The 24,745-nt window shown below is 51.4% G+C and overlaps 2 protein-coding genes across 9 annotated transcripts in view; both read right to left on the bottom strand.

Annotated features, from left to right (window-relative positions):
* Positions 1–165: 165 nt before the first annotated feature.
* On the bottom strand, positions 166–7,591 carry LOC128135132 (basic proline-rich protein-like). The gene is made up of 4 exons (XM_052773726.1): positions 7,491–7,591; positions 3,619–4,789; positions 1,168–1,387; positions 166–413 (listed from the first exon to the last, which is right to left on the bottom strand). The coding sequence occupies exons 1-4, from the start codon at positions 7,589–7,591 to the stop codon at positions 166–168; spliced, it is 1,740 nt and encodes a 579-aa protein (XP_052629686.1).
* A 7,974-nt stretch (positions 7,592–15,565) lies between these two features.
* The window catches only part of EPHA5 (EPH receptor A5), a 204,402-nt gene continuing 195,222 nt past the window's right edge, over positions 15,566–24,745 (bottom strand). For 5 of the 8 annotated variants that reach the window (XM_052774023.1, XM_052773983.1, XM_052774016.1 and 2 more), the window contains one exon: positions 15,566–19,494. In XM_052774023.1, coding sequence (XP_052629983.1) covers positions 19,389–19,494 — 106 coding nt within the window. In that variant the 3' untranslated portion in view covers positions 15,566–19,388. Of the gene's footprint in view, positions 19,495–19,673; positions 21,484–21,512; positions 24,137–24,745 lie in introns of those variants that run through there. The other 3 variants (XM_052773999.1, XM_052773993.1, XM_052774007.1) reach the window with 2 other exon arrangements.

A 24,745-nucleotide genomic window follows, 5' to 3' on the forward strand; every position in this document is an offset into this window, starting at 1 on the left:
GACCCCCCGCCAAGCACAGACCCGGCAGGGATGCTCTGGAGCGGGAAGCCCCGGGGCGGGGGGGGGGTGCTCGGCCCGGCGCGGCCCGCCCTGCCCTCGGGGACCCGGCTCGCTCCTCGGGGAGACCCAGAAGCCCTGGGCGGGCCGGGAGCCGGAGAGCCGGGCTTAGCGGGGGGCAGACGGGGGCCGAGCCTCGGGTCTCCTCCCGCCCCCGGGTGGGTCTCGGTACCGGGCGGCCCCTCGGGCGCCGTGAGCCCCCGAGGGCTGGGGCGTGGGCGGGTGCTCGCCGCGCTGCCTCCGCACTGAGGGTCTCCCGCCGTCGCGCTCGCCCGGGGCCGCCCGCGCGGGGCGGAGCGAGCGGCCGGACCGGTGCCCCCAGCGGCAGCCGGGGTTTGCCCGCAGCGTTCTCGGTGCTGCGGGGACGGGCGCTAGGACCCTGCGGCCGATGGGCCGCCCCGCCCGCTGGGCCCGCCCCCGCGGAGCCTCCTCCCCCCCAGGCGTTTTGGCCCCTGGCGGCCGCTGCCTTGGCCCCGCCCCCTCCCCGTCAGTGGGCGGGCGGCGCCGGGCCGGGCCGGGTCCCCGGGCGGGGGGGCGTGGCCCAGCCCCGCGCCGGGAGCCCCGGGCGCTGGGAGCCGCGGGGCGGCGGTGTCCGCCCGCCCCAGGTGAGGAGGGGGGATCGGCCCGGGGACCGGCAGGGCCCGGGGGAGCCGGGGCTGGGAGCGGCGGGGCCGAAGCCGGGCAGCGGGGAAGGGGCCGGGGCGGGTGGGCAAGGGCCGGTGCCCGGGCGGCCGCGCTGCCGGTGGCTCCGCCGAGGAGCTGGGGGAGCCGCGGGGCTCGGGGCGCGGCGGAATAAAGCCCGGAGGGCCGCAGCCCGGCGCCCGCCGTCCTCGCCCCAGCCGCCACGCGGGGCCCGGGTCCCCCCGGCCGGTTCCCAAGCACCGCCCGGAGCTCCCGGGGCCGTCCCCGACACCACACGCGGGGCTGGGGGGGGTCGGGGCTCAGCCGGTGTTTGTGGGACGCGAGACCCGGCTCCTGAGGGCGGTGTTGGGGCTCCGCAGCACGGACCGAGCCGGGCGTTTCCCAGGCTTGGAAGCGGAGCGCAAGTCCTGCGGTTTTGGGGCTGGGAAACGGGCTCCTGGGGCTGGGCTGGGGGGTTGGAGCACGGACCGAGTCCTGCGTGTTCGGGCTCGGGAACGGAGACCGCCTCGGCTGTTTCTGGGGTCGCACCCAGGGGCCAGGTTGGCTGCTGGTGCAGGGGGGAGGGAGGGCGCTGGGGGCTGGGCAGGGTGCCTGGACCCCCGCTGGAGGTTGGGTATCCGGTCGCGTTGGTCCCCAAAGCCTGGGAGGCTGGCGTGCACCAGGCCGAACTCAATGACTGAGACAGTGTCTGGGGGAAAAGGCGCTTTTCACACCATCTTCGCATGTCCAGCTCTTTATTCGAGGTGTGTACAACAGCTGGAATACTCATTAACTCATTAGTCCATATTTAGACAACGTACAATTATGACTGTTCATATTCAGGTTGTGACAGTGATTGATTTATGACCCTGTCAAAAGCCAAGGTCATTTGAACAAGCAGAAATGAACTGGAGCAGGTGCTGAAATGAACCGGAACTGAAGAGGAGCTGTGGACAAACTTGAGCCAAAATGAACTGGAGCCATCTATGAGATGGACCTGGAACAAACCAGAGCAGAAACAAATGGGAGCTGCAAATGAGCTGGAGACAAAACTGAACTGGAGCTGAAATGAGCTGGAGGTATCCACAAACTGGAGCCGTCCACGAGCTGGACCCAAAACAAACAGGGGCAGAAGCAACCGACCTGAAGCTGCAACTGAGCTAGAGCCACAAAGTCCCTGCAGCATCTCTGGGCAGGCAGAGCTGGGTAGGGGCAGGCAACCCGGCTTCTTCCTGGGGGTCCACACCCCACATGGGTCTCCTGGGCACAAGTGGCTCCCAGTGTGGCTGGGGCATCTCTGTCCATCCCTGCGCAGGGAGAGATGTGGGACAGTCAGAGCTCCTTGCGGTGCAGCACAGCCCAAAAAGCCCCTGGAGCTGCTGCCCCTGCAACCCCTGCTGCCTCCTGGGCACAGGCAGCTCTTCCCAGCCCCTAGCCAGCGCTTTTGGTAGTGGCTTTCTGGTGCCATGCACCCGCAACAGGAGGGGAAGGAGAAACAGGCACAGGCCACCAGAAACAGCCCATTTCTCCCTGGGAGAGTGGGTGAGAGCCAGCATCTGGCTGAAAACCCACCCACCCCACCCATGCAGGAACGGCAGCAGCACAGATCTATGACCAGCAGCAGCACAGATCTATGACCAGCAGCCCTGGGGCTGGGGACGGGGCTGGACCCTGACAGTGCTCGCTCCCACCTCCCTGACTAACCCCTTGCAGCTGTGGCCCTGCCAAACATGTGGCACTGGCCTGCCTGGCCTGGGCTCAGGGTGGGCTGTGGGGATGGGGGCTGCGGGGCCACCTGGAGTCCCCCCTGTGCTCACAGCCTGTGGCCATGGGGGGGACCCACCTGGGTGGGTACAGGCCCTGGTCCTGAGCTTCCCCAGAGACATGCACCAGCACCCACAGTGACCCACCAGCTCTGCCCCTCTGGCACCGGGACCCCTCCTTTCCCCCAAGGGCCCAGCAGGGAGCCCTGCCAGGAGATGGCATCTGCCCTCCCCATCCCTTGGCCACACCACTGGCAGGACAAGGGGCAAAGCCAAAGTGCCCCGAGCACAAAACCACTCCCCGAGCTCTGGCCAGGACTGGCTCCTTTGTGCCCGCTTGGTCCCAGCAACCCGCTCCCAGGGCTGGGGACATGATTGATGACCCCTGCCCGCCCCTCCATCCCCAGGGACCCTGCAGGTACCCATCCCCTCCTGTGGCACCGGAGACCCCCAGGTCCCGCTGGCAGAGCCAGTCCCTCCAAGCAGGTCCACTCAGCTGCTGCCTCAGGGCTCTCCCCTCACCCAGCACTGTCCTTCCCACCGGCATCTGTTCCCCACCCCGGCCCCGGCACTCGCTGCCGTGCTCCTCGCCCAGGCGCCGGGATGAGCCTTCCCCACGCTTCGGCCCAGCCACGCGGCCTCGCCTGTGCCGCCAACACCTCCCGAGGGACCGGCAGCACCGGGACGGCCGTAGCTCCCCGTGCCCGGCCAGGCCGGCTTCACCGTGTCACCGATGGGGCTGCAGGCGCCGGCGCGGATCCCTGGAGCGGCCTCTGCTCCCACCGCAGCACGTTTTGAGCGGAAAAAGGTGTTTTTTCAGTAGAAGCAGGGCTTCGTGCAGGGCCCAGAGCTGCCCCAAGGCTCCACATTGGCAGCGCCCGACGCTGCCGGCTCCGGCCCTCGGGCATCGCCTGCGAGGGTGACGCCGGGCAGGGCTGAAGGGCTGAACCCCGGTGGAAACCAGTTGCCCCCCTCAGCAGCAGCTCCCACACACACCGGTTCGAGCCCTCCCCGGCTCCGGCAGAGCCATCCCCAGGCCGGAGGGGTTTGTCCTGCCGGCAGCTGCTCCGGAAAAGAGCTGGGGAGAAGCAAGCAGCCGGGAGGAGGGAGCCCAGGGGCAGGAGGGGTCACCGGCCGCCCTGGGAGACCCCCAGCCCTGCCCGGGCCCCCTTCTCGCCCAGGGGACACGGCTGGGAGCCAGGACCGGGAGCCGCTGGCGCGATCGAGCTGGGGCCGATCCCGTGGTGGAAACGCGGAGCTGCCGGGGACCCCCCGCCCCAAAGGCCGAGCTGCAGCTGCTGCCCCCGAGAGGGGACCCCAGAGAGTCGGTGCCGAGAGCCGCCGGGAAAGTCACCGGGCCCCAGCCGGGCACCCGTGGGGGATCCCGCACCGGGGCGGGGGGGAGGAAAGCGAACCGCTCCCCCGCGGCTGCCAGCGCAGGCAGGGCAGGCAGGGCAGCCACGGCAGCTCCCGTAGCCCTGCGGCCGGGAAACCCGGCGGGCAGCAGCCAGCGCGGCGCCTGCCCCCGGTCACCCGTGGGTCCCGGCAAGAGCCCCCAGCCGAGAGCCGGGGGGTCCAGCCCCGGGAGGGGTCGGGGCAGCACCGCGCTGTCTGGGGGGAGAGGCAGGGCCCGCACCGACACCCCGGCAGCTGCCCGCAGGCAGGGCACGGCCCCGAACTCCGGGCAGCGCCTAACGGGCAGCGGCCGGTGCCCCGGCTCCCGCAGCGGAGCCAGCGAGCGGGGGGAGAAGGGAGGAAACGGCCGCGGGTTGCCGCACTGTTCGCCGGTTTTGCCCCGGTTTCCCCCGCTTCCCTCGCCCGGCCCCGTCCGGGGACCCCGAGGCCGCCCGGGGCGGCCGGGAGACGGCTTCGCCGCCGGTTCCCGCCCGCCGGCTGCGGCCGCCCCGCGCCGGCACCGTGAGAGCCGCGGCCGGAGCCGCCCCGGAGGAGCCCCGGGGAGACGGGACACCCGGGTACAGCGGCACCCTCGCCCCAGCTCGAAGCACGGGCGGGGAGACGCGGCGGCGGCGGCAACGGGAGCAGCCGTGGCGGGGAAGCAGCCCCAGCACGGTCCCTGGGCTCCCGGAGACGGGCCGGGCAGGGCCCCCGCTGGCCAGAGACCCGGGAGCCGGGACCCCGCTTCCCGCCGGCCCCGCTCCCGGCCCCGGCCCCGCTCCCGCCGCCGCTGCGCTTCCCCCGCCGGTCCCGCGGCGGCGGCGCCCCCTGGCGGCCGGGGCGGTGGTGTTGAAGCCGCGGGGCGGCCGCGCACCTGCCCCGCACGGTGGCGCCCCCTGGTGGTCGCGGGGGGTGGTGGTGGTGACACGGCGGGGCGCAGCGCCCCCCGGCGGCTGCGAGGGAGCACGGCAGGAGGACACCGGTGGGAGTGGGACAGGCAGGGAATTTCGAGATGGGAACGGGAATTACGAGAGCTAAAGAAGCTTTGCTCTTGCCAGGGGGCTACGGCGAGCTGGGAGACAGGCCAGGCGTCTGCAGACCCTCTAATAGCGAGGGACACTGCTCATGGGGCTTAATTTTCACAGAGATAATGCTGGGTATTCTGTTGGCCGCAGGAAATCCCTACACACACACACACACATGCCCCACGGTGATATCCTTCTCTGTGCTCAGGTGCTAGGAACTTTTAGTGTTATTTTTCCTAATCGGTATTAATATCAACTCAATTATAGCTGACTGACACCGCAGACAGAGCAAATCATGAGAGCTGGTGCAGAACAAATCCGTATCACCTGGCTTTAAATACCAAGTGGCAGAAACCTGCCAAAGATCGTTGCCAATTTTGTTTTATTAATGAAACTACTATGAGTGAAATGGCTGGCAAAGAAACATCTCCAAAATATCCCCCCAAATACAGTAGCATTTAATCTGGAGGGAGCTAGAAAACCAGAAATTTCTTTCTCCATGCCACAGAGGTGTCCTTTGCCACCCCAGGCACACAGGACAGAGAGACGGAATGGTCTGCACCCCGCAGGGCTGCCCCGTCCCCTAAACTTGGCGCTGCAGCAGAGGTTTTCCCACTATCAACCCCTTCAGCTCCCCAGTACACAGGCAAGTGGAAAGGGATTTTTGCTGCCTGTTTACATGCCTGGCTCTGTCTTGCTGGGTGGTTTCCCATCCGTTTGGCCATGCACATATATATACTGCCAAACACTGGGCAGCCATGAAAAAATCACAGCTTGGCACATCCCACATCCTCACAGGCCACCGGTGCCTGAAGTTTTCATTGAGCGTAAATAGAGTTACAGGCAAAAACTCAGTCCAAGGATGGAGGACCTCACTCTTTGGCAAGAGGCGCTTCTTCCACTTGGCAAATCCATGGGAGTTTTCTGGCTTTTCTGGGATGACACAAGCTGCCTTCCCCAGGGGAAAAATGCTCCTGGGGGGACACCCCTACTCTGCCTGAGCAGCCACAGGGCTTGACACCTGCTCTGCGGGGTGATGTTCCCCTGCCCTCTCACACCTGGAAGCATCACCTGGGGATCTTGCCCTTCCCATGGGCAACATCCTTGGGCGGCAGCTGGATATGGCGGCAAAAAGCTGTTTCTGAGGCTGTGCCCTTCTCTGTGCTTCTTCTGCCTGCCCCTGCCATGGCTATAACCTCTCCCAAGCAGGAACCATCTGTACTCACACAAAGCAGCTTTGGTCTTCATTTAAGAGGGTCTGGGACCTCCTGTGCTACCAATAGTTACTAATAACATTGAGCAGTGGGGATTAAACCCATCTCGAGCACTTTCCACCCTAAGCAATAAGCCTGCAGAAGAATAATATGAGATCTTTTAGCTAAACCCATAATCCTGCCTCCACCTTGGAAGAAAAGCAATGAGAATTTGGTAATGTCTTGCCTTGATATCTGGTAGGTAAATTAAGTAATGCTTTTTATAGCACAGACCTCCTCAGCTGGTCAGGGTAAAACACAGCTCCTGCCTGGCTACACGGGGCTGGTGTTTCTGGGACTGGACAAAGTCAAAAGGCAGTCCTGCAAAAAACTTGGGTTTTTCTGGCTCCTGTCCCCTCCACTGCCAGGAAGCCTCCGCATGAGGGATGCTCTAGCATCACCTACCCAACAGTGGGTTTTCAGCAGAGTGTACTGACCTGACTCTACTGGGGGACTTTTTTGGCCCCTGCATGCTTCGCCTCATGCCATTTTCCTGTTTGTCCTGGGTTTGGCTCAGATGATAGAGTTAATTTTCACAAGAAGATGGGAAGGGACACAGCCAGGACAGCTGACCTGAACTAGCCAAGGGGATATTGGATACTATATGACATCATGCCCAGTATATAAACTGGGGGCGCTTGCTGGAGGGGGTATCACGGGAACAGGCTGGGCACCTGTTCTGTGTGGTGAGCAGTTGCATTGTGCATCACTCACTTTGTATAGTCTTTTATTAGTATTATCGCTATTATTATTTCTTCTCTCCTTTTGTTGTCCTGTTAATCTGTCCTTATCACAACCCATGAGGTTTCACCTCTTCCAATTCTCCTCCCCATCCCACTGAGAGGGGGGAGGAGTGAGCGAGCATCCGTGTGGTGCTTAGTTGCTGGCTGGGCCTAAACCATGACACTGTTCCTTTTGCACCTTCTTGTCTTTCCCTTTCTGTAAAAGCCCCTAGTAACAGCAGATAAGGAAAGCTGCCTGCAGCCACTGTGGCTGGATGACCACCCGCATCCATGCTTGCATCCTCCAAGGAGGAGGAAGCATCCAGCATTGCTTCCAGGCAATGCAGATGTGCCCCAAACTGCTGCAGTAGACAGTGCGACAGTACAAGAAGATGGGGTGAATAGGGCTGGAAGTCACGAAACCTCCTCAATATTTCCCAGCCTTGCAGGGATTTCTCTGGCATGAATGCAAATGCCACTAATGCCTCCTCCTCCTCCTCCGGAACTGACATTTCCCGAGCAGAGCTCTCTTCTTTGACCTCCCTCTGTAAATATTGACATTGCATTCACATGGATAATAGATTTCTGTCTGCTTTTACCGCAGCAGAATGTTTCCACCGGGACTGTTATTACTTCTTATGGCTGGAAATGCACCTGCACCAGATGTGATGCTCAGCATAAAACCCCCGCCAGCCCAAATCCCCCAGCCTCTTAACAGACCGCTGCTGTCTCATCACCACGAAGCCTCCATTCATCGAGACAGTGGGAAAGAAATATTCTCCTGACCCTTCCTCTTCCTTGGGAAAAAAGAAAAAAACCTTGAATTTGCCCACCTTCCTCTCAAATCACTTCCTCTCTCTGAAGCGCACAGTCCCAAGGCAAGTATCCAGCCTGAAAAATTACTTGCCCCCCACACACAGTCCACACAGCCCCCCAGAATAACCCCCCCAGAGATGCCTGAGCCTCCCAAAGGAGCAATAACCTGAGGGTTTGGTTTTGCAGTAAAAATCTGTCTGCTTATAGATATTTCTCCCCAAAATAAGATCACCCCCTATCCCTCAGGGATGAGCCCCAGCACTTGCTCTAGTGATTTGCCTCCAGCAAAGCTTCACTGCAAAGCATCGCCCTCCTCTTTCTGCTCAGGGCAATCTTTCCTACCATGCCAGATAGCACCCTTTAAAAGCAAAATGGTTTGGTAAAGCTTAAAAGGAGCTTCCTAAGCCTCTGCTTTCCTTAGTGTGAACATTTTGCAGGTTCTTGGAGGGTGGCTCGAGGCAGGTCTTCAGAGAGCCAGCGCTGACCGAGCGGTCCACCTGAAAAAGAGTACTCAGGAGCTGGTTTTGCACAAATATGTGATTTTTCCCAGTTGCCTCAGTCCCTTTGCTGTCATATTCAGCCCTTTTTTTCCCCTTTCTCCTGCTGTATGTAAGGTGCCAGAGAAAGGCCAGCTATCTCCTGGCCAGCGTGCATGGGGCACTGCTTGTCCTGCGATGCTGGGGTGCCGCTGCTCCACTTTTTAAAGATACCTTAATATTCCCTGATGGCCAGATTATATCCTCCAAGTCTGGACCACACAGCATCAACTCACTCCCTTTGCACACACCACTTGGGCTACGGCCACAATGAAAAGGTAAGTATCTTTAAGAATAGCTGAAGGGCTCCCTAAATGCATCACGTTGTGATGCGGCCATTACCCTTCACAGGGTGAACATGACATGCTCACAAGAGGTTTGGTGTTCAACCCGAACACGTCCGTGTGAGCAAGGTGATTCCCCTCTGCTTCCCCTCATTCCAAGCTCCCGCGCAGAGGCAGTGCGTTACGGGGGTGCCAGGAGCATCCTTCCCTTGTTGTTGGCTCTGGCTCCACAGAGAAGAATAATCATCCCCTCTTTTTTAAAGACATCTGGCACACACTGAGCAGAAAAAATACAGCAAGCTGGAATTTCCTTCATTGGGAGAAGCGCATGACGTTATTTGGGCCAAATCTAAAGTTTCTCACTTACGATTTTTTGCATATGAATGAGAATTCAGGCTTGTCCCGGGCAGGACCATCATTACATGCATTAACAGACAGCTGGGCTTTAGAAAAAGGGGGAAAGCAGAAAGAAAATAGATGTTTATTCTGTACTTAGGCAAATTCACAGGAGGGGAATCATCTCCCATTCTTGCCGTGGCAAACGCTTTGCTCTCTATAAGCTCTGAATGCATACACTCATCAAGGCGTGTTGAGTAGCTGCTTTTTAGCACAAGTTCAGCTCCGCTTCCGCATCACTCAGATACACACGCTCCCCTTGAGATTACGGGAAGCACAAGATCACATTTCTAGAGCTTTAACTTTGAGTTGATAAAGGCTCTTTTTTATATACATAAAAAAATAATTTTTATATTTTTTCTTATATATATTTTTTATATTTTTTTGTTATATTCTCTGATATATTTTTACAACCTCCCTCCATGCTGTCACTTGTCAAAGCTGGGGAGGTTGCAGTGCCCTACAGTAAAACTTTCTGGGGAATATAAAAGGGCTTTGCCAAGGGTCAGCTTCAAATGAAGCTAAAATCAAATAACCACAGGGCTAAGGAAACCCAAAAACCCCCATTTTTCCATTCAACTCCTGATTTCTATCAGGTCCTACAAACTCACCGCTTCATCAGTGGGATGTTTCCACAGTGTAAAAAATAACCTGGAGCACAGCTACCAACCTCCTCTCCTTGAATAGGTGAATAATATTGTTGAAAAAAAAGCTTACACTGGGATAACTATCCCCTGCCATCTCCAGGGACCATCGCTGATGGAGGCGTTTCAGCTTGCCACTCAGCTTCCTGGTGTTTTTTCTCCAAGGAAATGGGCCTTTTGCCTTTCTTGCCTGGTGGCTTGCTTTCTTTTTTGGGTGGAGGTGTGTGTGTGTGTGTGGTTTTTTTGGCTCGAGGGGAGCCTGGTTTCAAAGGGAGTCGTGCCATGTTGCACAGCCTCCTGCTGCAGCACCATGGCTGCAAGGAAAGGGCTACCACCTGGTCGTTTGTTTCCCAAAACTCAGCTGTACTCGGGCTTTCTAAATTTACAGGGATGGATGGGGCACCAGGGTGATTAGATGTTTTATTTAGTCTTATTTTTACACCCAAATGCGCTTCAAGCCATCAGGCTCTATCTCTTTTTTCCTCCTTTTCAGCTGTTTTGGGTGTGCTCATCTCTAACCAGAAACTTGCAAAACCCTGGGGCCCTTAAATCCCTGCCCCCATTGCAAACCCCATTGGCAACACCCACAAAGGCACCTGCAATAAGCTGATTTTTTGAAGGGAAACATATGGCTTTAAACAACTAGGATGTGGTGCCAAGAGGACTTGCAGCATCCCTGGGTGGTACTCCGGGGGTATCAGCTACTCATTACAGGGATGCTACCATTGCTGGAGAAGCCAGGCTGCTTATCAACTGTTTATCAGCTATGGCCATGAGGATCACCGGAGCGTGGATGATAAACTGGCAGGAGGCGGGGCTCTTTTCTGCCCCCATAGCTGCTGCAACTAAAGTCTGGATCTGAACGCGCTCTCTTGCCATAATTTATTTCTCCATTACAATTCTGACCCGGGCCATGGCTTTGCAGCTATTGCTGTCAGCTTTTTGCCCCTCTAATTATGCCAACAGCAGCACCTGAATGCTAATTGCCTTCCCTGATGAAGAAATCACCCAATTTCAGGGTGTTAGGGAGGGATGGATAGTGCGTGAGGGCTTTGCCCCTGGCTGGAGCTCAGACTGGGATGCAAAGCACAGGGGCCAAGGGTTCGGTGTCTCTCAGGCTACTGTGTAAAATTGAAGGGCAGTGCAATGACCCACAGCTCCTAGGGCTGGGAGAAGGATGAAGTTACCGCAGGGCTGATTTCTGTGCCCTGAAGCAACTATTCACATTGCTTTGGGATGCTGCACCCCTGGCACTGCCCTCCCGAGGGGCATCCCAACTTTGCCTCTGCCAGAGCCACCAGCCTTTTCCCCACACAGAAGATTTACAATTATTTTATTTTATTTTATTTTACTTTATTGTTTTCTGCTGGAATAGGTGTAGTTGCTGCTACAAAAAGACCTAGGATTTTGGCTGTGCAGCCCTGCTCTCCAAACTCTGGGTTTCAAAGGGGTAAAGGCATCACTCGTGCTTCCTTCTCCCCTTCCCACGCCAAGGAAAGGACCCACTTGGGTATGTTCGGGGCCTAAAATCGCTCAAATCCAGGTTTTAGCAGGTGCCAAGCACTGCAAAACACTAAAAATGGCCCCCAAAATGGCCATTGCTTCCAAGCCAAAGAAACATATACCTTCCCTACCCAGACACCGGGGATCAACCTTTAGGTCTGCGAGCAACTTTCAAGCCCAAAAGCTGCGGCCAAGCCAGGATAAAAGCCATGCCCATGGCTCCCTTCCACCTAATTTCTCCTAATTTCTTGTCAAACGCATGTTCCCGGCCACTTTATGCCCATTCGATCCTCTCTTCCCTGCTTCGACAGCTGGTGGGATGGATCTTGGTGGGATTTTAGCACTGGTGAGACTACCTGTCCCTTCTGCGGCTGCCCCAGCATCACCTCCCTCCCCTCCATCCTGGCCACATCCCCAGGGTCATTAATTCATCCTGGGCCAGGATCATTAATTGAGGCCAGATCCTTCCCAGTGCCAAACCTTGATGATCCTCGTTTATACTCCCTGCCTGGCCCTAAAATGGCTCTTTTCAGCCCGATCCAGTCTCACTCCCAGGCTATTTGCTGCCATTCACCATTTATCAGTTGTGCCCTAATCCTTGTCTTAATTAAGAGTTTATCACCTGGTGCTTCTGCATGTGTGTGCATGCATATCCATCCATCCAAACACATACGCTTCCTTTCCCATCCTCCTACAATATCTGGGTCCAACCATGGATTTTATGCCATTTGAAAAATATTAGCAAGCCCAGTGGTCCTGAGCTCCTGCACGTCTCATGGAAAGGGACCGCAAGACACCACTTTGCTGGCATTTTTCCCACCGGATGGGAGAGGTTGTTCCCTATCTTCTTTTTTAAATGAACATATCATTTCCGTATCTTCTTCTTTTTTTTTTTTTCAATGAAATATCATTTTTACCTTGCATGCCCTTTCGCTCAGCAGCTCCACACACTGTATTTCTCGAGGAGTAAATGATTAAACTTTGGAGCCCAGAGTTTTGTGTTTAAATGTCAAGCTTGAAACACAGCGCCTCAGAAGAGAAATCGATAGGATTTCAATTTTCTTGTAATAAATATGGCCTTTATTGGGAGCAAACCGAGAAAACGGCTGGCAGCCTATCTCACAGTTTTGCTGCTTTTTTTTCAGCTCAGAATATTTTTTCTTTTGGTTTTGTAGTTAAAATACAAGCTTTGAGAGAAATAAGTAATCTGCACCAGCACAAACGCATCTGTCAGCTGCTTATGGGGGAGCTCAAAGAGACTCAAGGCAGTAAAAAAAATCCCAGTTAGAGCTGCTAATAGATTATCAAAGCAGCACGTCAGTGTAAGGAAGCGTCTTCTTTCTTCTATTATACTTTATTTGCTGAATATTACTAATAGCTGATGCTACAAATAGCTAAGCTGACCCCAGCTGGAGGCAAGGAAATGATGGGGTAAGAAAATGACCTACGTGGGTGCCTTGTTCTCCTCCATGGCTGGCTCATAGGCCTTTCCAGGAGGAAAATAATGAGCAATACCTTAATGGGTTATCAAAGGTCACTGTAATGCAAGGGTCTGCATCCACCAAAATCCAGTGGGTCCCAAGGACTTGCCCCAAATGCTCCAGCTGGAAGTCTTGTTATAGAGGCAATGGGTATCTTCAGTGAGCATCACCCCTCTCAGTTTCTCCAAGGCTTTTTCCCCAGAGCCCCTATGGCGTGCAATAACTGCAAGCACAACCTGGTTTGCTCTCAGATGAGCAAAGCCTTTTTCTGGCCATGCTGCTCTGGCTCCCGTTTCCTACCTGATCTCAGGCTGGGATTGCTTCCTTGATGCCCATCTTCACATACATGAGGTTTGAGCTCTGGCAGTGGATGCGTTATTAAAAATGCACACTTGGAAGCACACGTGCACCTGCTGAGGGGACTGCCACCTTTGCAGCACTCCCCCCTGCATCCCTGCTTTGAATTTTCCAGCACAGCCCTTTCTTTCCTGTCTTAACCCATTTTGAGCTGTTTCTGCGATGCCTCGATGTCCGTTCACTTTCTGCACCGACCTGGCCACTGGTGCAATAGTTTGTCCTAGCATCTCCTTAAGTCCCATACCGCATGCGAGGCATTGTGGATGAGGTGGTCTCTCCCCTCCCATCCAGCCATTTTACCAAGCATGTACAATGTGTGCCCTTCTCCAGTCCCCGGGGTCCAGCTCCCTCCTCGTGTCAGCAAAGATTAATTGCCCGGGGATCAGGCCGTGCTGTTTCGGCTGCTTCTTAATGCACTTGAGGGTGACTTTCAACAGGCCGTGTTGACTTGAATAAATCTATCTCATCCTTTCATCTCTTCTTCTGCTCACCAGTCCCTTTTTTGTGGAAGTATCCGGTCACAGTTTATGCATTGCATGCTATTTATGCAGTTCAACCCATGAAAAATACATGAAGAGTCCCTCGCTCTTTCTCCCCATGGCTTCATAAATCTTGCATCTCTTTCTGCACGGCAGCTCAGCTTCACGGGGTGATGGGGAGCAGCCTCCCCACCGCTCCTGCCCTGGGGCCGCAGCATCCTCCAGGGATGCCAGCACTACAGGCTCGAACCCTGCCAGGCTGGCAGAGAAGGGAGGGAGTGCAGAGCCCCCCGAGCCCCGTTTTTAGGTTCTTAGATAGGAAAAATAGAACAGAGGTGCTGTTTGGCTGCCCTGCAATGTCACCAGGACTAGGGTCATCTTGCTTTGCAGTTTGTTTCAGTTTACTGAAAACAAGAGTGATGCAGAGAATAACATTACCCTGTTCATAGCTTGTTAAGCATCCTCAATAGCTGGCATTCGTGACTGGAGATGCAGCTGTGCATTTATTGCAGGAACTGGCCAGAGGCTGTGCAGAAGAATCACCCAAAAGATAAATCAGGCATATGCTTAAGGACCCACTTTGCAGGTAAAGCACCTTACCCTCCTGAGCAAATAAACTCATTAGCTGGCGGCCACAGAGTGCAAATTCTCTTCTCACACTGAGCCCAGTGGGGGAAAATAATAAGCAAACCCTGATTCGAGATTTGTGTAAGGGCTGGTCCCAAACCAAGGCAGCACAAAGGCTCAAGGAAATTGCCTAATTCCTTAGTTCTCACTTAAAATGGAGCATTACAGAACGGGTTTGCAGCCAGCACTCATCTTTACTGGTAGCAGTAGCAAGTTTTGTCCATTTGCGTCCTAATCCCGTTCTCCCTCCCACTCATGTTGGCTGAGGAACAGGGACAGACAGCAGCTGCTTTCATGGATGTATCTTAATGAGGGCACCATCTCTATTTCTATGGCAGCTGAAATCAGGGAGATCTTGTTAAACACCCTTGTTTCTCAAGAATTTTCACTTGCTGCCTTTCATTTTTTTTGCATTGAAGCTGCTAGAGCTGGTGAACCTTCCTATTGTCCCCATGAGGCCAGCCTCAGCTGTCCGATGCCTCTCCATCACCTGCGTAGATATTTCGCTTTCAACTCTTTAAAGAAGTTTGCCCATTTTTGTGTTTTCCCCTTAGCAGGCACTCTGCCTCCACAAAGCTATCAAGGATGCTGTCTACATGTGGCAAGTTAATACTGTATTTTTGCCTGTCCTCAGAGCCCCTCTGATCCCTCCCAGTGTCTACTGCCATCGTGGTCCAGCAGCAGACAACCCTGGGCTGAATAAGGAAACACCGCACTGGGACTGGCATGTCAATCCAGAGAGGTTTTATCCAAGTTGCTGACAGCCTCAGTTTGCTAACCCAATTGACCTTGTGCTCTCTTTAATATATAAAGCAGCGTTCCTCCGCCATCCCAGCCTACCGTGCCTTCCCTGGCCAGGGTACAAGTGTACCACCCACCATCTGCCATGGCTTCCCGTGACGTCAGGAGAACCAGCATCCTCATCCACAGCTCTGCCCTTTATAGTCCAGCAGTGGTCATCTCGCAGGAGCCAGAAGATGCTGGCTGCCCACCATCGCCTCCATTACACCTTTCCCAGGCTGATCTTTTCCTCCTTGGCCTTTCCCACCCATGGCTTTTCTCACCTGTCTTTAAGGCTGGCCCACACCCCTTTGCAGCATGAGGTTGCCCCCAAATCCATGGCACAGGGGAGGAATGGGGTTGGGGATGTGGTGGTGGGTGCTCTGGCCAGTCATGGGTTTGCTGGTGTCCCCCCCCTGCTAAAAAAAAAAACCCAGAGAAAAAGAGTATCAGTTCTTGGGAGGGGGTGGGGGATCACAAAAAATTGGTATTTCCGAGGGATGGGGGAATAGTGTGGCCAGGGGCTGCTCTGGGGCTCAGTCGGCTTGGCAGTTGCTTTGCCCCACAAACCAGACTAAAAAGCAGATTTTACCCCCAAAATAAAAACAGAGGAAACAGCCTGTAACAAGGTAGGATGCCTTCACGTGGGGTCTACATGTCTCCCTCATCCCAGAGGCCCCTCTCTCCCCCAGGGACCAGAAGATTAGCACCAAATCTGTGTTTAGGGGGGGAAAAATAAAGAGAATTTATTTCCTTTCCAAGGGGCAAAATCCTGACACTTCATGGAAAGCCGAGGGGGCACGCGTGCATGTGATCCACAACTGGATGTCACTGTTAGTCAAAGGTTTTTATTTTTTATGAAAAAATAGAAAATTTCATATCTTACACTACAAAAAAAACCATGTACACAAACAAAATGCACAGAGAGCATCCAAGGGGCGGGGGGGGGGGGGGGGGATAAATACAGCAATGCTACAGTCTCCTATGAGTTAAAATGCCGATGCGAGGAGCTGAGATGGATGCTGCGGCTCTGGCAGTGCTGGATGCACCAGCTCCCGCCCTACCTGCCCTAAGGAATTACAATAAAGGATTGGAAACTAAGCATTACTCTTAAGACTGCTACTGATGTATCTTACATACGCCTTAACTACTAATTTCAAGACCACAGCAGTCCAAGGAGTCACAATTCCTTGACCACGGGGACTTTCTACATTATATTCAACACTGAATAGACCAAAAGAATTTTTACCTTTATTTTTTGTTCTTCTTGCTGTTAACATATAGAAGGAATAAATAAAATTTTAAATTGAATTTTTTTTTTTCCCCTTTAAAATCAGTCTTCCATTTTTATGCTCAGGTGATTTTTCCAAATGGTAGCTACACAATGAAAGGGGGGTCAGTCTACACAAGCCATGCACTTCCTTCTCCCAAAATGAAAAACTATATCAAAAAGAGCCTCTTCACCCCCCAGATCTTTTGAAATACCTTCCTTGCAATGAGCAGCAAATATACTGGAAACAAAGTGTTCGTTGGACCAGCAGCAGCAGTAGCAAGCTGGAAAAGCAAAGCGCTCAGACTTACCGTAGGCAGGAAATCCACCTACAGCCCTTACAAAGAGCATAACCAGTAAAATATTACTGTCATCTTGTTCTGCTGCACCCCAATATATACAATCATGCCCAAAATATAGAGTACTTGCAGTTCTTGGATGGGAACTGAAAACCTTTGTTGTCTCTGGAATTTGCTTGTGGACGTAGAAGCTGTAACTTTTGGACCCTACTCATCAAAACACCATTTTATTTTACTTTTAGCTCTGAGACAAAGCCTATTATACAGAGATCTGTAGCAAGAAGAGCTCTTGAAATAAATAGAAAAGGTTATTTATTTATTTATTTATTGGAAGAACTGAGAAGAGGTGCCCTATTTACAAATGCAGTCTGGCTTAAGAACAGTTTGTTTTCCACTAGTTCATATGAAGGTTACTCCAGCATCTGGTATGCATCCCAGCCATACCGCATACACCTTTAAAACCCCACAAATGGTGAAAAGGGGTTTTTGCTGTTAAAAGTCCATGAAAAAAAGACCAAACCCAACTCCTCCCACAGAGCCAACAGGTAAGGAATGAGCAGAGATGGCAGGCAGAAAATGCTGCATATTTGCTAATAGCATCTCTCTTGGTGCGGCCGATGGACGCGGGCGGCAACTGAACAATTCCTCCCGACGAAACAAGTTGTTTCTGTCCTCCTAAGGGTTATTTTCCCAAGTGCTGCAGGCAGGGAGGCACAAATAATCCCAAGACTGTTCTGCTGACAGCTCTAATAATCTTATTTATTATAAGACAAATGTCTTTTATGCACCAAAATTGTTACGTCTTGATTCCTCCCTCCCTGCCTTTTTGTGGTCCGGTGACTGCCAAAATGAAACAACAGGATGAGCAATCACACCGTCAAGATTTGTCAGACTTCGCCACGGCTCCTCTCCCTCCTATTTCTCTCGATTCCCAAGGAGCGTGGTAGCAGCTCGCAGAGGAGTAGGAGGCGGCCATTTCAAAACAGGCAAATATTGCCTGAAGAAGCCCTGCTGAAAGCAAGCAAGCCCTGCTGATAAGAAAAAACCAAAACAAACCAACCCTTCCCCTTCTCTTTAGAAACCCTTCTTTGTATCAAATCTCACCCAAAGGCTTGGGGGAAATGGAAGAAAGACCTTTGAAACAGCTGAAGGTAGCATTCGACTCCTGCTTCTGCAAGATGTGAAGGACATACTTCAGCACTGGATGAGCTCCTCAGGCTCGGCTCTACAGTGCTGGGGACGAAGGGAGCTGTGGCAAATCAGTATGTCGATGTTATCACTAAGGAAGGATGCTACAAGATGCTACCCAACCTCTAAGGAAGCAATATATCTACAAAAACAGCAAACACTTGCCATCTGCTTAGCCATTTTTAAATCCTTATCTTTACCAAAGCCTGCACCAAAAAAAAAAAAAAAAGCCCAACCTATGAATACCAAATTAACAGAGCTGATTAATCCTATCTCCAACAAAAGGAGAAGGACAGCCCCAAACTGTTTTTGGTGGGATTCCCGGGGGATCGGGTTGCCCTCAGGTCCCTCTGAAAACAGCAGCCGTGAGCTCTAATGAACACACTGAACCCCAGCTACAACCAAGTGCTGACCCGAGCCATGCCAGCCCCAGATGGATGGGACCTTCTCACCCATGGGATGCCACTGTGACCACGTTGGGCTGCTCTGCTGTTCCCTCCTCTCTGCGCTCTGCCCCAAAGTGGCCAGGTCCATAGCCAAATCGAAAATGCCCAGAGAGACAACCTGGGACAGGACAGTTCCCAAAGTAAGCCTACCACCACCACCACCACCAGCATTTTGGGCGAAATACTGCAAAATCTCCATGCTGGATGACCACAGGCTTGCCTCCAGACTGCACATCAAGACTTAATCCCCGTAATGAGAAGAGGAACAGCAAAATCCCTTCCAGTTAAAACCACCTCGTGGTTTCTCTCCTGGGCTCCAGGGACAGGGGTGAGGGCTGCACTGGGTGACAGCTACCGGGCTGAAATGCCAGTGCCAAGGCAATTCCACGCTATCTTTGAGCAGGACTCATACACACAACAACTGATGCCACGTTGTCACTGGAGGCCACCGAGAACCAGATGTTTTTACTTTTCTTCTGTATGTCCCCAGTGGGATGGTGGAAAGGAAGAGGGTGATTATTTAAGTAGACTCCTTCTACCTCGTATACATAATCAAAACTACTGAAGGCTTTATATGTTGCTCAAACCAAACAGCAGTGAAAATACAAAGCATAGCTGTAACACAAAAGGGAGACAAAATAAAGGGGAGGAAAAAAAAAGAACAAACCAAGGAAAGAGCCCCAATCTTGTACCTGATGCATAGCAAACTGTACAGTATATACATCTTCGTCATGTATTATCCTCCCAGAAGAGCAAACGAAAAGAACTTGGTAACACAGAGGGAGGAAAAAAAATATACACCCTGTATTGTATTTGCCATGGAGCAAGCAACACGTTTATACACTAGTCTCTATAACTCAATGCTGTGTAACAGCATTTTTTTTCTTTTCTTTAGATTTACAAAACAAAATATCTATTGAGAAATAATCTAATCATATTGCTCTTCAATACACTTCTGTAGACAAGTAAGACTCGAAGTTAAACTTCAGTAAACCGCAGCTTTTGGGAGCCCACAAACGGCTACAAAACTCCTCCGCTCAAGTCAGTCCTTGGAAGTATTACCATGTGCTGCTGTAATTCAGTATATAAAGGTGCTATATATATATATATATATCCCATGTACAGACAACGTGTGGTGGGAAGGCTTGTTGTCATCGTTGCTGAAGCTTAAGAGACGGGTTAACCTCACGTACAGCAGATTCGTTTCCATGTTCCATGCATCTTACATTTACTTCATGAAAATGAGGACACAAATAGGAAGAAAAGGAAAACTTTAGTCAAACACTGCTTTAGAAACACTGCGGCAGAGGCCAACATCCTTCAGTTATAGAAACAACTGAATTTCCCTTTTTATCTTTTCTTTTTTTTTTTTAGTCAAAATAAATCTCAGGGCTAGTGTACAAAGTGCAGGACCGACCCACTTGAGGAAGCGACTTTAAAATCGAGTTACAACGGCACCATCCCGTTCACCAACTGGACCTTCATCTCTTGAAGGCTGTTCATTATCTTCTTCTGGTGACCAACAAGTGTCACTCCCAGCCGTCTCAAGTCCCTGTGGGAGAAAGCAGACGTTGGTTCCAGGGACCGCTCAGGCACATGCCGCCGCGCACACCACGCGCCGCACGCGCTGATGCTGCTGCTAGTGCCTACCTCTTACCATTGGTGGCTCCCAAAGCCAAATTTAGTTGGCAAGTTTGATTTTCCCCATTTGTTTTTTTAATTTGTTAATGGTTGACAGCATCTCGGAGAAGTGACGTGATTTGACCGAGATCACCTCGCTGGCCAAGGAGAAAAGCTGGACAGCAAAGTGTCAGCATCACCTTTGGCCAAGGAGTCTGCTCAGCGTGAAAAGTCCTATTTCCAAGAGAAAAGCCATGTAAGAAAGCCTGCGTTGCAGTTTTCTCTTCTCCTGGGAGAGGCTGGTATTTGATCTCAGACACGAACAGTGAAGAGTGAGGTCAATCCATGCTTCCTTCCTCTTCGGACTAGGCAAAGCCAAAGATACATAAACCACAATCCTAGAGCCAGCTCCTACAGAGGGCTGAACGGCAAAAGCCTTGAGCATGGCCACCACCCTAATGACCCCCTGAAGTCAAAAGGAATTGGCAACACAGCTCCCCTCTGGGCTTTTGCAAATCATCCCGTAAACCCACATTTGATTTTTTGGGGGGTGAATTCTACAAGCCAAAGGCATTTGTGTTGAGTCTGTCTACTGGGCTGCCATTACAGGAAAGCTGTAAAATAAGATAGTTTATGTGAAGTGCAGGATTAGGAGGAAAGACTCTTTTCTCAGAAGCTCAGCCCTCTAAAATTTAGGTGTATAGATGAAGGTAATCACCAAGGTTCATGCTGATGGCATGAAAAAGGCACCTCCAGGGGACAATTTATCCCATCCAAAGACAGGAGTGGGACAAGTTGTCCCCTGGACATACTACAGCAGGACCTTGGGTAGTCAGATTCAATGACACACCTAAAGCTAGGTAAGGCCACGGATTATGGCACAGTATAATTGTAGAGATTTCTTTCTGGGAGAAAAGTGTTAACAAAGAAATTGTAGGAATAAAAGCTCAGAAGAAGCATCAAGACAGGTACATCCATGTTTCCAACACAAGACACAGAGACCGTCAGAGAAGCAGTTTGACTTAGAGGAGACGTGGTATTTTGTCTGAAGACTTCCACTAGAGAAATATCAGCCCCTTGCTTTCTACCTGCAGGCTGGACTGAATAAAGGATGTTTTCAAAGTAGGGCTCTACAGCCTTGCCAATACAGGCATGAATCCCAGAGCTGCTGACACCCTGTGTGCAAGTCTTTTAGGAGAAAGCTCTCCACTGAAAAGCCAGTGGGATGTGACCTTCTCGAATATGTAGGTGCTTTTTGGAAACCACACTGGTGGGGCTGGCACGTGCAAGGGCTGGGGATTGCCAGCGACACCTGGAAGCCCAACCATCACCTGAGACATATTGCAAACCTGGCCTACAGCTCACAGCATGGCTACATGCTGCACTGCAGGTGATCACGTGCAATGACCACCAAAACACTTTCATGTAACGTTGTGTGAGCTACCCATGGGGGTGTAACTCTCTCAGCAGTTTCACATCCTGGACAGAGACTCCTGTGTGAATACAACCAACCATCCATGTCCAAAAATTACATAGATGAACAATGCTTTGAATAAAAAGCAATCCTGAGTGAAGGTTGACACGTTAACACATACGCTGGTTGAAGCCAAAAGCTAGATCCGTTGCTCTCCAAGGATTGTCACGCTTTCAGCCTTCTGATTTGGAAAATACCAGATTTTCTGCTCCAGGCTAAACACTTCATTTCATTATTGTACCCTTTTTCGGCAATGCATCTTGCCGATGCATAGGGGAAATCATAATGTAAGGGGCACGGAGCAAGGGAGGTCAATGAGACACATCAGCAACGCTCCTTACCTGGCAGAGAAAAGGCTGCAGCATCTGCAAAAGGTGTCTACCTTCTCAGGGGGACATGCTTTCATTTCTGCCTCCACTGAATTGTGAAACTAGTTCAGCAAGCCATCTTAATAATGAAGGAAAATGTAGTAATGCTATTGTTACATGCAATTTATTTTATGTACACAGCACAGTTGGAAGTTCACACCAAAGATCAAAAAAAAAACCCCAAACCCAACCCAGTATAGGACCTGATTTTTAAAAGAGCCAACATCCATCTTCCCCCTGCTGAGTGCTGCTCTGCTGGCACTTTTTGAAAATTCAGCTTTCTTTTTTTTCCCCCAAGTATCTAAAGTGCAAGCTGAGCTCTTTTGAAAATCCAGCATCACATATTTCACAGATGTATCATGTCTGATACTCTTGCATGTTATGCAGAAAAAATAGCCTGAAACTATGAGAAAGGCATGTACATCTTGGCGTTTCACACACAGCTCCATCAGTCTAATAAAAAAACCCCTACTCACTACACAACTTCTTTTTTTCCCTTATAGTACCCCCGTAACTCAGTATCCTTGAGGAGTGCCTTACTGATTTACAAGAAAGAAAGAAGAAAAAGGAGTTTCTGGTTTCAATCCATTAACTGCTCACCAGGAGATCCAGTCTATTTTTTTTGAATGTCAAATCCTCTTGGATATGGAGCCACAGGCCAAAAGCACAGGGACTCCTCAGAAAGGGGAAGAAAACTACCGTGGGGTCTTTCACCTCCGCAAAGACAGACCAGAAGACAACAGCTCCAGAGCCAGATGCTCACCTAGTATAAAATCAGCAGCTTTATTCAAAAGCCACCTCGCACGTTGCAAAGCTAGCAACAAAACTTTCCAAAAACTGCCTAGAGAACGCAGGAGCTTTAATTCCCATTTTTCAAGCGTAACTTACAGCACGTTGCACGCTCCTGTGCATCCAGTGCTGAAGGGCTTAAAGTGGTGTAAAGCAGAAGCCAATTTTAAACAAAATTGGGTGCACAAACCAGCTGGTTTTGGGACAAAAAAAATCAACTTCTGTGCCAAAGGGCTGCAAAACAACTGTTCTCAAGCTCCAGTCCAGAGCTGCTTGGCTCACGTTACCGCAGCCAACTGGTAATTTCACTGGGCTCAGCTCCGCAGAGATGTGCATGGGTATCTACTGGGGCTTTGCAATAGAAATGTGCAATTCCCTGCAAGAAAAGGCACAACTAAGACCCAGGGGCAAACGACACTTGCTATCAGGATCCAGGCTGCAACTTGCCGTGCAAGTGACCTGACCCCCAGTGTTGGGTTTTGTGTGCACCACTGCGGCAGCGGCAAGGGTGCTCCCCGAGGCCGTGGAGATATGTGCACCCATGTGCTGTGGTGTCTCCCTGCTTCAAAATACTTGATACCCCCAGCAATGAGGCAACTTTTATTTTTGTTTCAGGGAGAAGTCTCCCCTTTTCACTTCTCTTTCATTCACATAGGGCTGAAAATGGAAACAGGCAGGAATTTGAATCACTTGCCAAGTGAGTCAGCACTAAGAGGCTGACTTAAGTTGACCAAAAAGCCAAGGAAATAAAGGGGAAAATTGGTGTCAGCTCATCCCAAACAGCCTGTATACAGCTGCACGTATGCTGCTCTCTTACCACTGCCTTGCATGAAAGCCCAGCTGCAACGTGCCAGGGACAACAGGATATCCCCTTCCCTGCAATGTCCTCCATTTGCAAAGGTTGAATTCATGGTCTCCATGTTGTAAGAAATATATTTAAAACACTTTATTTACAAACAGAACTACTTATATAGCACGGACCAGTTTGTCAAACACAGTGTAGACTAGGACTGGATTGCCACATAAAATACAAGCCCCCTCACCAGCCGGTTAGTCATGCAAGCAAAAGGGCCAGGTTCCTGAAAGATCTCCATGGCTGGCAGCCGTCAACCTACCACAGATATTTTGTATGTCATCTCCCATCCAGGCCAGATTTCACCACTCTTCTTCACATGGTGTAACTCTACAATTGCCCGTGCAGACTGGGACTACTCACGGAGTTAGTTAGTTGTCAGTTTGAATGAGGGGAAAGAAGAAGAACCCCAAAGACCTTCAGAAGACACTAAAGATAGAGGAATCCACTTGCTAGGGACTTTTGCATGAAATGAGGACTGAAAAAAAATTTTTTTTTAAGAGTTCATCTGCTCTTATTAATTATTCCCATCTTACTTGATTACAAGATGAGAACTGGTTTGTTCAGAAGCAGGTGTAGTATCACAATCTCAGGACTGAGATTTCAGGTTAAGAATAAGCATCTAGAGCAGGTGAACTCTTAAACGCTCTTCATCCAGTATAACTTTTAATAAATAATTTGTTTTATTTTATTTTAGAAGAAAAAAAAATACACAATGCAAAGCAACACAGCACATATTATTACAAATATTCAGAGCTCTTAATCTAATAACAAACAGCAGGGTGTCCTGAGATTCAGTGAGTACAGATCTTTCAAAAGGTGGAAGTTTGTAGTCCACATGGTTAGTAATAGGTCCAGTCAAGGGTCAGACTGAAACTCATGTCATGGATCTATCTATTCTTGAGTATTGTCCTGGTAAAGTTATTCTTGCAGTGGATTGAAAGAGCTCCAGACACACTCAAAGTCACTAGGTGGTCCACAAGTTTAAAGAGCAGGTCTGGTCCACTGGAAAGGTTGCCTTCAAGTCTGATATCCAGTTGGAAAGAGGGGGTGGAGGATGAGGCTCCACTTTTCACAAGGTGATTCGTCCCTTTGCAAGAATTAGAGCTAAATGTAGAAATCACTCTTTGTTTGAACACATACAATTTCAGGTCTTTGCTTAAGCAGGCAGAGCTCAGGACTTGGGGCGATATTCACCGGTTTTAGCTTTTTAATCTTCTGCTTTCAGAAATTTGTCACTAATACTACTCTTTTCTGGAATAAATACATCAAGCCGTCAGTTTGAAAGAAGCTGGGTGGTAATCAGGATTTTGCTTTGCTTGCCAAGGGGGATTTAAAAAAAATGCTGAACATCTACCATCTCAACCAGGTCCTGTAAAGAGGCCACAAGCTGGGCACCCACAGTCACCAGTCCCGTCAGCGTTATGGTCAACCCCTCCTACAGTGCTAGTAATTTTTTTTTCAGTAGATTTTAGGAATTCTTTACATTCATAATTTTTTTTTCTCCTGCCTTTTCTGGCAGCGATTATCCAGTTCTCCTTTCTCCATCTAATTTCCACATCTCTCTCCTATGCAGTTTGAATTTGGGGAAGATCATTTTGGATGGTATTTGAAGGCAACCTCTTAAATTGTAAAGAATGTTTTACTGATGGCATTTGGGGAAAGCAAGCTACTTTCAGATGTTCAGATCATCTTTTCA

Source organism: Harpia harpyja, chromosome 2 (genome assembly GCF_026419915.1).
Source record: "Harpia harpyja isolate bHarHar1 chromosome 2, bHarHar1 primary haplotype, whole genome shotgun sequence".
Classification (NCBI taxonomy): Eukaryota; Metazoa; Chordata; class Aves; order Accipitriformes; family Accipitridae; genus Harpia; species Harpia harpyja.